Below are 14,040 nucleotides of genomic sequence, written 5' to 3'. Positions count from 1 at the left end.
GAAACTACTAAAGCAAGCTGTAGTATACTGTAGAAGATACTAAAGCAGGCTGTGATATACTGTAGTAGCTACTAAAGCAGGTTGTAGTATACTGTAGAAGCTACTAAAACAGGTTGTAGTATACTGTAGAAACTACTAAAGCAAGCTGTAGTATACTGTAGAAGATACTAAAGCAGGCTGTGGTATACTGTAGTAGCTACTAAAGAAGGCTGTGGTATATTGTAGTAGCTACTAAAGCATGTTGTAGTATACTGTAGTAGCTACTAAAGCAGGTTGTAGTATACTATAGTAGCTACTAAAGCAGGCTGTGGTATACTGTAGAAGCTACTAAAGCAAGCTGTGGTATACTGTAGAAGCTACTAAAGCAGGTTGTAGTATACTGTAGTAGCTACTAAAGCAGGTTGTAGTATACTGTAGTAGCTACTAAAGCAGGCTGTGGTATACTGTAGTAGCTACTAAAGCAGGCTGTGGTATACTGTAGTAGCTACTAAAGCAGGCTGTAGTATACTGTAGAAGCTACTAAAGCAGGCCGTAGTATACTGTAGTAGCTACTAAAGCAGTTTGTGGTATACTGTATTAGCTACTAAAGAAGTTTGTAGTATACTGTAGTAGCTACTAAAGCAGGCTGTAGTATACTGTAGAAGCTACTAAAGCAGGCTGCAGTATAGTTTAAAGCTCATATGCTGCAGTGCTCTGTGGGGCTCTGTGAAAAACCACTGGTTTGTGAAATGAAAAGCCCCTGATGGTGTGAAGGTGTGATGTGATGATGGGAGGAAGAAGAGGGCATGCAAGCGTGTGTGAACGTGTTGACATGTCTCCATGTTGACCAAATGTCCCTACAATGATTGGAACATCTGACGTTGTTGACCTTGTGAGGAAGTCCTTGTCATCCCCACAGGTACAACTGGGACTTTCTTTTGAAGACCCGAAAGAGCCAAACGATTTGCTTTTGCCTTAGGAGGGTAAGGGCAGGGTGAGAGTTAGCTGTAGGTCTAGGATTATTTCGCTAAATATTAGCAACAAGACCGTGTGTGTGTGTGTGTGTGTGTGTGTGTGTGTGTGTGTGTGTGTGTGTGTGTGTGTGTACATTGACATTAAATAGGTCACCTTGGCTGCACAGAAATACACTGAGGTGTAAGCAGAAGCTGTACTGAGCAGAGTCAGTGCACTGTTACCAGCGGCACCTTTACCACCCAATACAACTTATGGAACCACATGTTGTTGATGTTGGCCAGAGCAGTATCGACAAGACTGCAATTAATTGCATTTTAATTTCCATTAGTCCTAGCTGCTGTGAATGAGCTTGATGTGAATGAAGGTATGGGGGGAGGGGGGGGGGGGCATGCTGAAGTAATCTGCAGCTGGTCTGGAGCACCAGATGTATCATCCACATGATAATGTGAAATTTGACACTGTACGTGGGACCGGTGGTCAAATACAGTGGGATTCCCCAAAAAGTAGTTTACGTTACTGGCGTCCAACAGAACAAACTCGGATTGTGAGCTGAGCTGTTACTTGACGCGCCCACTGTTCACCTCATCAGTCCAACAAGATACACGTCACCCACCGCGCAGATCAACCACGTGGGTCTAACGTCAAAGCGGGAAGTTTGGGGATGATGGTGAGCGTCCCGGTGACATGCCCGAACTATGAATAGTATCCCGCGGAAAAGCAATCAATGTTGCGTCGATAATGTTTTTAAAAAATGGGTCCTTGAGGTAGAGTTTTATCCTGTTTTTGCTCCTAGTAAATATGAACCAGAATATTAAAGATCGGTGAACGCAGATTACCCAGCCCAGAATCAAATGGACAAAGAATACAGGTCCTGCTAATTCTCTGCTATTTAGCCCAGCACATACCAAAGACTATTCCATGTTTCAATTTCAGCACTTGTGTTCTAACTCGGGTGCTTATCTGGTGTGTATAATCCATAATTACCATTATATTATACATTATGTGAGGTTAGCTTGTCAGGGACGATATATAGGGATACATAATCAGGTGCTTACTTCTCTAGCTTGTTAACCCTGTACCCATTAGTGATATGAATCGAACTGTTAGGTTTGGGTGTGAGTGGCACTGTACCGAAGTGTGAGCATTGGCTAATTATATTGGCAGAAAATTGCAAGATCGGTAATTGGTAGCAGATGTAGGTAAAACAAACTATAGGCTCCACAGTGTACTGCTTTAACTACTCTGAGGCAGGATATGGAGTGGGACTCCGAGGGTGAGCAGATAGTTTATTTTATAGAGTTAGCAACTCCATTTGAGGATGTCGTGGATGAAGGATTCAGAAGGAAGAAGCTGAAATAAGCAGACCTGGTGGCTGAGGTGAGAGAGCGTGGGTGGCAGGCGTGTATAAGGCCAGCAGAGAGAGAGAAAGGTGCTGGGGGATTTGTAGATGTCTGCCACATTCTTGCTTGTGGAATTTGGTTTTAGAGGCTGTAAGCTAAGGGTAGCTGTGAAGGAATGATCTGAAGTGGCTGAAAGGCTGGTCAGTGTCTGTGGATGAGGAGAACATAGGCTGGTTGGGGGATTGCATTATGAAGATGGAATGGGTGAGGTGTTTGGTGTGTACATGGAGGACTGGGAGCAGGCCGGTGGGCTGCTGTCATGTCATTGCCATGTCTGGAACTGTTGGGCATTGAGCATGCTGTAATGGTGCCAGTGGGACTCGGTATGGCTTTAGTCACTGGGCAGGCCAGCGTAGAGGTGCTGTACTGGGGAACGCTTGCAGGTATAGCTGGTAAAATCCACATGGAACTGGTAGCACTGAATATGCAGTAATGGTGCCAGTGGGGATTGGGATGGCCTCTGTGGCCAGTATTGTTTTTTAATGGGTTAGGGAGTGACTGGCTGCATGGGGGATTTGCACAGTGGGTAAATATAGGGAGGTTCATTCAGCTTGTGCCCATAACAGCTTGTGCTAAATATATATATATATATATATATATATATACACACACACACACACACACACAACACACACACAAACACACACACACACACACACACACATATATATAGTGGTTTTCAAGGGTTTCCTTGAGTTTTCTAGAGGTGCTGTGGGCTTAATTTGGTGAAACACAGAGGAAGGGAGGTGCCTACCTGATGAGCCCTGTCAGGAGCTTGTGAGATTGCGAGGCTGTGGTTTATTTTATGAAGTGAGAGGACTGGGCCCTGTGTGAATCTCTAATGGCTTAGCACAGGATATTTGACGGCTTATCCTGTGATTACAATACCAAAATGTTAGTGTGCCACTAATGACGTATTCAATTTATGTACTTGAATGGCAGGTCATTCTATCTAACACAAATTGTCAGAATTCTTTTCTGGTAATGCTCAAAATTATATGTTAAAAATGTTATATTTCCACTGACAAATACCCTCTGTTTCTCAGTACCAGAGAACATAAGAAATATCTCACCCCTGCAGCCCAGACGGCAATAACATTGCCAGGATTTTGTATCAGCACCTCATTCACACTGGCCTGGTGATGTCAGCGGTGAGTAGCTGTAAACCACAGGAACAGGAGGTGGTTGGACAGAAGTGTGAAGTGTCTAACCCCTTCTCCCAGAACCACAGCCCTGCTCAGAACAGCGGTAGACGCCCAGACAGAGTTAACACAGGGATAGTCTATAACCACAAACCAGAATCACACATGAAGAAAGTCAAACTTGAACCCCTATGACGTTTTGATTGCAAACATCCAGCAAGCTGTCATAATTTACCTTGGCACAATAGTTAGGAGCTAAATGTAGCCTGTTATATTTCCACACACCAAAATGTCCTACAGTAATTAATTCCAAAGAGAATCAGAATCTGAGACGTTCATGAAAAATCATTACGGGTTTAAAACCAGCAAGAAAATGATTCATTGCTTAATGAAATCTCAGACTTCAACATAATTTATTTTCATTCATCACGAATCTACTAAATAAGATCCATCATTGTATTTGTACACAAGTGGTTTGTAACGCGGGGCGGAAGGACGAGGCACAAACTCCAGCTCGCACACTCAAACGTCACTTTTAATGAGTGATCGATGTAACGCACACAGCGCGCGCACACAACACAAAAACGAACAGGTGACACTCAGACAAAGACGAGCACAGGACACTGCGCGAACGCACATTAAATAGGCGGTCAACGCTTACCCTCGTGATCTCGAGACAAGGCACAGGTGCGACTACGAACACGCTCACTGACAACCCACACCCACGGAAGTACATACATGGACACAACGACACGCAGACAACGTAGCGGCACGCCCACAGGGAGGGAAGGGTCCGGGACTGTCACCGTGACATGGTTTTGATTGGCTAATAAGAATATGGAAGTAAAATAATGACTGACTTCTGAGTAAATTAGACTTCTGAATAAATTATACCTCTGGGTAAAGCAGAGTTCCTGCTTTGACTGAATATAGTATTGCACCTGGGAATCCTTTACAGGAAAAACACTTTTACTTTAGCAAGTATATTAAACATTTACATAAACTTTATTCATTGAATATCTGATGCCATCATAATTAGAATGATTCTGCATGTTTGTGAGTTAGTCACTTCTACACAACTGATCAACTTCTAAGATGTTGTTATAATTAGTTGTAAGTGAAATCTGAAGTAGGATATAACTGGCAATAAAATAATTGGTTCTTGCTAAATGAAATAAGGGTGAATCAACACTGTTGGCAGTGCATCTGCTTTTGCTTATTGTTTAGATAGATAGATAGATAGATAGATAGATCTTTATTGATCCCTTTGGGAGGTTTCCCTCAGGGAAATTAAGATTCCAGCAGCATAACAGTAATAGAACAGTGATAGAAATAGAAGATTAAAAAGAGAGATAGTGATAACATTTATTCAAGTCTTTTCAGGATAATTCAGGATAATGGTTTACGTAATAGGGATTAGGTGGGGGAAAACAACATAGGCCCACTGGAAAAGTGATACTGAAGTGTGTGCTTGAATACTGGGAGGTTTTCACCATCGGGCTTTTGAAAAGTTAGCCTGTGAAGGTTGTAGCATTAGCTGCCCACATTTCTGCTGTGTACTAATTTGCAGTAAACCTTCCATATGCAGAATGTATGGAAACATGCAGCTTCTAGGGCTGTGGAGGCATAATAATGTATGACATTACAAATTTCATATACAAAATGAATTAACTATGAAAGCTACAATTAATTATCAGGTCCTCTGAGTCCAAATCAAGGATTACTAGATCTGCAGATAGTGAGTTGGATTTTCTTTGAATCACAGAGAATCCAACAGTCTGTGCAGGGCAAGTTTTGGGAGAATCTGGGCTCCCCAGCATCTGGGCACCTCCAGAATGTGGGCACCTTCAGAATCTGGGCTCCTCCAGTATCTGGGCTCCTCCAGTATCTGGGCACCTCCGGAATCTGGGCTCCTCTGGAATCTGGGCTCCTCCGGAATCTGGGCACCTCCGGAATCTGGGCTCCTCCGGAATCTGGGCTCCTCCAGCATCTGGGCACCTCCAGAATCTGGGCACCTTCAGAATCTGGGCTCCTCCAGAATCTGGGCACCTCCAGAATCTGGGCTCCTCTGGGATCTTGGCTTCTCCCCCAGGCTCCAACATGACTGCTGTATACGCTGCCTAAAAGACCTGCCAGACACATGCTGTGTATTAACTTCCTCATTATCTCTAGATTCTGTGTGCACCACGGACACCAAAATATAGTAACAGTCCCACTAACCACAAACTGCACGAAACAGACCTGAAATCTGGGCTGCATGCTAGAAAATGTTGATGCTGCTTTAGTTCAGTGATTTTGGAAGGGAATCTGATGAACTTCCCTGGAGCTCGGAGTTTCCCATTTCAATATTCAGTAATACAGGGAATCCAATCTTCTAGAAATGACATTGCAATTAAATTTAGGCTGTAATTCACCCTGTCTCTCTCAGAGTACTGGTGGAAAGGCACTGGTCATCACAGTGGGAGCGCTGGTTTGGCATCAAAGCCCAGCACCTTGTGAACTGTGTTGTGAGATGTGTTGTGCTGTCTCAGCCTGCAGTAGTGCCACTGGATCAGAACCACGCTGGTTTCAAAGGACAAACTCTCACAGGAGACTTTAATAATGGACATACTGAAACAGAATGATTTTCTATGACATTTTTTTATTATTATTCAAACCAATTTGCATAATTAATACTAAATGTTTATTTCAGTTGAGCAGCCTCCACAGATTTCCCTTTTGTAAGAGCGTGGCTATCTGTGAAATAGCTTCTCCACGGACAGACTATCCAATGACTATACACAGAATGTCCACCGAGTGTCTGCTCTCAGCTCTCTCTGGCCTGCACTGGATGAAACCGACTATCTCATATTCCAGATGCTATCCCCCCCTGAAAGAACCAGAATCTCATAGCTTGTCATTCTGCTATCTGCCAATTATCAGCAGGTATTTACATTTATGGCATTAGGCAGAACCTCTTATCCAGAGCGACTTACATATTTATCAGTGAGTACGTGTTCTCCCTGGGACATAAACCCTGACCTTGGAATTACTAGCGCTATGCTTTCTCGACAGCAATATGTATGGGCAGACATGTCCTTAGCCTTGACATTTGGAATGTAGACACTGCAGTAGGTTGTAAAGTTGTACGTGAAGACGGTGAAGTGTGATCCTTCACAGGACCCCCAGCTAGCTGCTGTTTCTTCTGCACCTGAGTTCACCTTCCGACTACTACAGCCACACCGCACACTTGCCCGTACCGTAATTCGACACGGAAATAGTATGCTACGGGTACAGTTACCTCCACCCCTACAGCGGCTGAGTGTGTTAGCATATCGCATTATAACTCTTGTCACTCTTCTACCACACGAGCGCACCGCCCCTCTGATTCACTCGCATCGCTTCCTCAAGGGCTCAATACTTAGCGGCTGTCTTGAGGAAAGGACTTAAAGGGTTTTTTTGGGTTCTCGCCCCCGTGTCACCGTACATTCCAAAGTCCCGGTTTTGCTGTCTGTGCTTGGGTGGAGCTTCTAGATGTGGCTGGACTGGCAGCAACACACGGGTCTTCTCAGGAACAGACCGCCCTGGTGGGCTGCTCTGAGAGCCTTTGTCCTGAGAGGGGAGGTCCATGTCGCCGAATAATGGGGACGTTGTGGACGCAAGCTGACGAGACTGCAGCAGACACACGGGAATACATGACTGCAGATCAGATAATGGGTCACCGTTGTGTTGCATTGTGCTCAACTGTGATCATTGCCACGGTTTTCTGGATTTCCCTACTTACATTTCCAGCAAAGTTTACAGAATTTGATCCTTTCAAATAAGGAAACAATGTATGTTGGCAATATGTTTTCATGAGGCCTGAAAGATATGTATGTAATGTACAGTGATTCTACTGAACATGTCTATGGTTCAGACATTTTGCTTTGATCTCTAGTAGAACAGGTCAATCAATCAATCAAAGTTTATTTGTATAGCGCTTTTCACAACACATGTTGTCACAAAGCGCTTTACAGGATTTAAAAGGTTAACAATACTACGGGTCCAGAACCCTAATGAGCAAGCCAAAGGCGACAGTGGCGAGGAAAAACTCCCTATGATGGTGGGGAATAGGAAGAAACCTCGGGAGAACCAAGACTCAAAAGGGAACCCATCCTCCATTGGGCGGCCCGTTAACACACAAATTACACAAAATACAGACAAATATACAAGTCACACAATCAGACTAAGTAAAGGTAAAAATGAAAGTTCTGGGTTTTGATATTGTCACTGTAAATGTCTGTTGATGAACGCCAGGCTTTCATTCCGTGACAACTCTGTTGTCACAACTCCCTCTCCTCCCTGCACAAAACAGCAGCGAGATATTTCCACTAACATCCCGTGCTGGCTGTAAAAAAAACCTCCCTGCTCCAGGCTAACAGCCCTGCCCTGCCCCAGAATCGTTCCTGTTCACAATTCAAGCATCCCTGCCGTGTTGCCTTTTGAAGCGAGGACACTAAGCAGTAGAAGGCAGCGATGAGGGCTTCAAAGAGCCTGTTATGGCACAGTTGGCTGCTGAGAGAAGATGAAGACTGGAATCAGTCGAGCTCTGTGGGGCTCGTCATTATGACAATGATTAGCCTGCAGAGAAGTGAGACTTTTTACAATGTGATATTCTAGAATTCTACACGCGGTTCTAGAATGCAGTAGACTGGTTGAACTTGCTAGTTACCATTGTTACATCATAACACCGATTCTCAGGGAATTCCTCTCGTAATAGGAACTGGTGATACTACTGATACTTCATTTTTACTGGCCATATGTGTATTTTGATCTTGAAATGTGAGGAATGGGGTTTTAGGCACTGGGGCATGGAGTGCTAAAAGGGATTTTGGTTTAAGACTCGTGTGTTGGAGTGGTGAGAGAGGCAGGTTTTTAGGCACTGAGGGGTAACAGGGATGGGGTTTTAGTCACTGCGGGGGGTATGGTAGTGACACGGATGCCATTTAAGGCACTGGCTGCAGCCGACCGGCAGGCATACTGGCATACTGGCATCCAGCGGCACGAGAAATTCAAGAAGATTGAGTTGTTATGTGAAATAAAGTAGACTGTATTAACGCACTGCACAAACCTGTGTGTGTATTTCACCAACACTCCCATCCAATCAAGCCCACAGCGAGATCAAATTACATAATTTGCAAATAAATCAATCTTCTGCTGTCCACGATACAATTCACCTCTTTTCTAAAGCCGTTTTACAGTGAATCATTTTGCTCATTAGGACAGAGAGACTTCAGTATCGAGTGCTGCGAAAGTGGTGGTTGTGTACAGCCCTGCTGTTAGCCTTAGCTTACTGTGTTACTGCAAGGGGGGGTTGTAATGAAACAGGAGAGTGACTGGGCAGAAAGGAATGAGCAGCCATCAACACCTAGAGTATCAGGGCCCCAACATTGGTGAGACCGGCTGCTTGAAACAGCTAAAACCCACCACTTCCAGTCCAGCCCCATCATTATACCACTAATTAGTAATAACTTTAATTATAAATTTGTGATATCACTAGTAATAACAGGTGCTTTGATGACTTGGCTTTAAATGGAAGCATCAGACAGTGGATTAGATTCAGCCACAATTCATGTCATCAATGCGAAATATAACCTTTATAATTAGTCGCCTTGGTGTGAAGAGGCAGTACTAGAAGCTTCATTGTATTTCAGTTGGAGACGTGGCACGTGAAATAGACTTCTTTAGGACCCATTTGGATAAGAAATAAGCCTAATCCTGGGCTACAGTCACTAATTAATCTCCGCTGAAGGTCCAGTCTAGGGCCAGACCAAGGACGGGAAAACAACCTTCTGTGCAGTTCTCAACCACTGGGTCTTAGTGCAGTTGTGTTAGGAGATGTGAAGCTTCTCCGCTCACATATCTTGCATATCTGTTTTGCAGGAGACAAAGGAACTTGTGGCCATAAAGAAGTTTAAGGACAGTGAAGGTAAATCACGGCTGAACAATGCTGCTCAGATTGGCTGGCACTGTTGATGAGCTAACATTGTTAACACTGATTGGCTAACACACCCTCTCCTCTCTCCTTATTTGCAGCACTGACACCTTCAATATTCTAGTGACTCCGACTATGCAAATTACACTTACCTAATATATTATCTTAGCTAATAAATTATCTGTACCATTTTAAGTGTTAAATGCGTGCTAATGTGTGCTAGTAACTTGTCAGCAACAGTCTGGCGCTCACGTATAGTGTTCTGAAATTAGTAAAAAAAAAAAGAATTCATTAATAGATACATTCATAGTTTTGTGAAGGCCCTAGTTGATGGCTGTCAGCTTTGTGTGGCATGCGGTGATGCTGGTGTGAGGTTTCCTGGCTGACCGCTCCACCTCTGTTGCACCTGCAGAGAATGAGGAGGTGAAGGAGACCACACTGAGGGAGCTGAAGATGCTCCGCACACTGAAGCAGGAGAACATCGTGGAGCTGAAGGAGGCGTTTCGTCGCCGTGGGAAGCTCTACCTGGTGTTTGAGTATGTGGAGAAGGTCAGTATGCTACGGTCAGCACAGGACCCATGTATGCCACGGTCACATCCCATGGTGGTTTGCCCGTTATATTTAAAGACATGGAGCTTCAGTATGTGAAACACAGACTGGACCTGCGACTGGACTATGAGGAGCCAATCAGCTGCCCTCTGTGTTTTACCTGGTGGTTACCTGGTAATTATCTGGGGAATGTCGAATCTAACACTCATGCGTTATCTGGCGTTTACCTGGTAATTACACGGAGAATGTTAACCCCATCACACATATCACAGCTCTTACCAGCTCAGGGCTGGTACCAGATCCGAGCTTACGCCAGATAACATCATGTACCAGATCCGAGCTTGCACTAGATAACATTGTGTACCAGATCCGAGCTTACACCAGATAACATTGTGTACCAGATCCGAGCTTACACCAGATAACATTGTGTACCAGATCCGAGCTTACGCCAGATAACATTGTGTACCAGATCCGAGCTTACGCCAGATAACATTGTGTACCAGATCTGAGCTTACGCCAGATAACATTGTGTACCAGATCCGAGCTTACACCAGATAACATTGTGTACCAGATCCGAGCTTACGCCAGATAACATCGTGTACCAGATCCGAGCTTACGCCAGATAACATCGTGTACCAGATCCGAGCTTGCACCACATCACAGCTCTTACCAACTCATGTGCTTACATTTTGCCATGTAGATTTTTTAAGACATACAGCACTGTGCAAAAGTCTCAGAGCACCTATAGGTTTGTTGTTTTAGTAATGGTGTAATGATTACTAAATCATTATATAATCATTTCTCAGTGTCTATATCAGAAAATACAAGCAGAAAATACAGAATTTGTATGCAAGATTTAAAAATTGAATAAAATATCTGCTAAACCATCTACAGGAATTATTTAGTGTGGCCTCCTCTTACACTTGAGCAGTAGCAGGAACAGGCTCTCTTAAACCAGAATGGAATGGAGCATGAAGATGAGTTCAGAAACGTTAAGACAGTCTTCCCAAAAGAGTTCAAGATGTGTTTTGTGGGAAGGGATTTCAACCTTAATACTTTTGGTATTTTTGTTCTTAAAATTGTGCGTTTTAAATAAATTGTGTATATATTCTCTGTATTTTCTTTTTGCATTTTAAAGAATAGATTGAGAAATAATTATATGTGGTCATTATACCTTTGCTAAAACAAATAATTTAATGGAGCCATAAGATTTTTGCGCAGTACTGTAAATTACCTAGTAGGAAACCGAACGAAAGCGTTTGTGCAAATGCATGTTTTATACTCCAGTGTGGAACTAGTCTGGAGAACATCCTCTGAGTGACTAAAGGTGTCCTTACTGTAAGAATCAAAGTCAAATGAAACACAGGCGAGCACTGTATTAAAATATGAATTAAATATGCATGTCGTGTGTATTTTTCCTAATTAATCCATAGATCATTGTGTATCTCTGGCTTGACCTGTGAACTTTGATGTTTCATGTTTTACAGTGCCTGTGAAAATGAGCTCAGTGTGATTGAATTGAACGCAGTCTAATTGTCATGATACCGTGACTCTTCTTAAGTCTTGAATGAAGGTGACCCAGGTGCAATTCCTTTGGTGTCTGACACTACAGAACATGCTGGAGCTGCTGGAGGAGATGCCCAACGGTGCACCACCTGACAAGGTGCGAAACTACATCTACCAGCTGATCAAAGCCATCCACTGGTGCCACAAGAACGAGATTGTACACAGAGGTGAGCAAGCTATTGATCACTGGGTCCTGATCACTGGGTCCTGATCACTGGGTCCTGGTCACTGGGTCCTGATCACTGGGTCCTGATCACTGGGTCCTGATCACTGGGTCCTGGTCACTGTGTCCTGATCACTGGGTCCTGATCACTGGGTCCTGATCACTGGGTCCTGGTCACTGGGTCCTGATCACTGGGTCCTGGTCACTGGGTCCTGATCACTGGGTCCTGGTCACTGTGTCCTGATCTCTGGGTCCTGATCACTGGGTCCTGATCACTGGGTCCTGGTCACTGGGTCCTGATCACTGGGTCCTGGTCACTGTGTCCTGATCACTGGGTCCTGATCACTGTGTCCTGATCACTGGGTCCTGATCACTGGGTCCTGATCACTGGGTCCTGGTCACTGGGTCCTGATCACTGGGTCCTGGTCACTGTGTCCTGATCACTGGGTCCTGGTCACTGTGTCCTGATCACTGGGTCCTGATCACTGGGTCCTGGTCACTGTGTCCTGATCACTGGGTCCTGATCACTGGGTCCTGATCATTGGGTCCTGATCACTGTGTCCTGATCACCGTGTCCTGATCACCGTGTCCTGGTCACTGGGTCCTGATCACCGTGTCCTGATCACTGGATCCTGATCACTGTGTCTGTCTTTGGGATCAGTGTGATTTCACACTGTTGTTTTTGTGCCTAGTAAGAGCTTCTCAGATGTAACAGTGATGTATTCTTGTTTTCTGCACATTACCACAAGCTGGTGTCCTCTCTGTGTCTCCTCTTAGACATAAAACCGGAAAATCTCCTCATCAGCTCTAATGATGTCCTCAAGCTGTGTGATTTTGGTGAGCTGAACTATCCAACCTGCATTCAACTGATCTCAGATTACTGACACCCTTATTTACACAATTCACTGTGTGAAATATTTGACTGAGAACTGACGACATTTCAGATATGAAAATCATAATGGACTATTGTATGCTGTATGATTTACTGACCAATTAAAATGTTATGTCATATTAGCTCTGCAAAAGTCTGTAACCATCACCAAACTAAGAGTTATACTCACACATATATAACTGGCTGACTATGCACATTGACGCTTCCTGATACTACAATGCCCCACCTGCTGGAGGATGCATGTTACTGCACAGGAAAAAAAAGTCACGCATCGTATGATTTCAGCAGCAGCTCACTGACTGCCATGGAGAAATCGCATGACTCACTGGGTGTGCAACTACACACTTCTCTCAAAGACTTCTTATATTTTTAGCCCAGGAGCACAGCTCGATTAATTGAACAGTCTGAATGTTGTCCATGGTCTCGCTCCCGTCAGCTGTCTCGTTCTCTCTATTATAATAATCAGAATGATAATGCAGTCAGTTTATTTATACAGCGCTTCTCTCTTTTTCATTTGATATTCAGCCAGTAGAACAAACAGCACGAACAAGAGTGAAGAACAGCAAGTCTTATAATGGACATCTGGGGCAAACTGCAGTAAAACAGCAGGAATTCATCAGGCTTTCTGGAGAACAAGCACTTCAACATTACTATTAATCAGAGATTATGAGAGACGGTCAGAGTCAGAGGAAGACATAGGCAGAGAGACACAGGGAGGGAGGGGGAGTGGTGTGGGGAGAGCCCTGTGGAGAAAAAAAGGGGGCTTTCACTGTGGCTCGGAGGAGCTAACGTTCCTGAACGTGTGTGGGAGTGAATGTTTGAAGTTCAGTAGAACAGGTGCATTGTAGTATATACACTATAACCCAGTGGTATCACTCCGACAGGGCCCACGGGGAGATCAAACGATATCGTTTACAAACAAAACAACCTTCCCACAAGACCTGCCGTCAATGACACCGCTCGTGTCTCTTCTAAAGCCATTTACCGTGAATCATTTCGCTTGTTAGGACACGGTGACTTCGGAGAGTGCCGTTAAAGTGGGAGCACTGCCATTAGCGTTAGCTTACATCGCGAAGGGGGTTCGAGTCTGTGTTGTATGCGTGACCCATCTGCATCGCAGAGACTGTTTGTTGTGGAGTTTGTGGTGCCGAGTCTATGTGTCGCTGAGCTTGTGTGACATGGAGTCTGTGTGTCACAGAGACTTGTGTTACAAGTTACCAAAATACAGTAATGAGTGTGCGCCAGGTTCCATGGTAGGAAATATCTCAGACATGAAGATAAGACTGGTTGCATGTGGATGTGTTTTTAATGTGTTTCATGGTAGGTATGGGACGATATTGTAATATTATGAATGAGGGAGAAAAGGCACTCTTTTAGAGGATCTATCTATCTATCTATCTATCTATCTATCTATCTATCTA

General features: G+C 44.1%; 1 protein-coding gene across 5 annotated transcripts in view; it reads left to right on the top strand.

Moving 5' to 3' along the window:
- Positions 1-14,040, top strand: part of cdkl5 (cyclin dependent kinase like 5) — a 50,588-nt gene that overhangs the window by 14,916 nt on the left and 21,632 nt on the right. For all 5 annotated transcript variants that reach the window (XM_077022826.1, XM_077022668.1, XM_077022747.1 and 2 more), the window contains 4 exons: positions 9,398-9,443; positions 9,862-9,998; positions 11,611-11,731; positions 12,505-12,564. In XM_077022826.1, coding sequence (XP_076878941.1) covers positions 9,398-9,443; positions 9,862-9,998; positions 11,611-11,731; positions 12,505-12,564 — 364 coding nt within the window. The remainder of the gene's footprint in view (positions 1-9,397; positions 9,444-9,861; positions 9,999-11,610; positions 11,732-12,504; positions 12,565-14,040) is intronic.

The sequence above is a fragment of the Brachyhypopomus gauderio genome, chromosome 1 (assembly GCF_052324685.1).
Source record: "Brachyhypopomus gauderio isolate BG-103 chromosome 1, BGAUD_0.2, whole genome shotgun sequence".
NCBI lineage: Eukaryota > Metazoa > Chordata > Actinopteri > Gymnotiformes > Hypopomidae > Brachyhypopomus > Brachyhypopomus gauderio.
The sequence above is the reverse complement of the archived record's forward strand: the minus strand, read 5'-3'. Positions and strand labels throughout refer to the sequence as shown.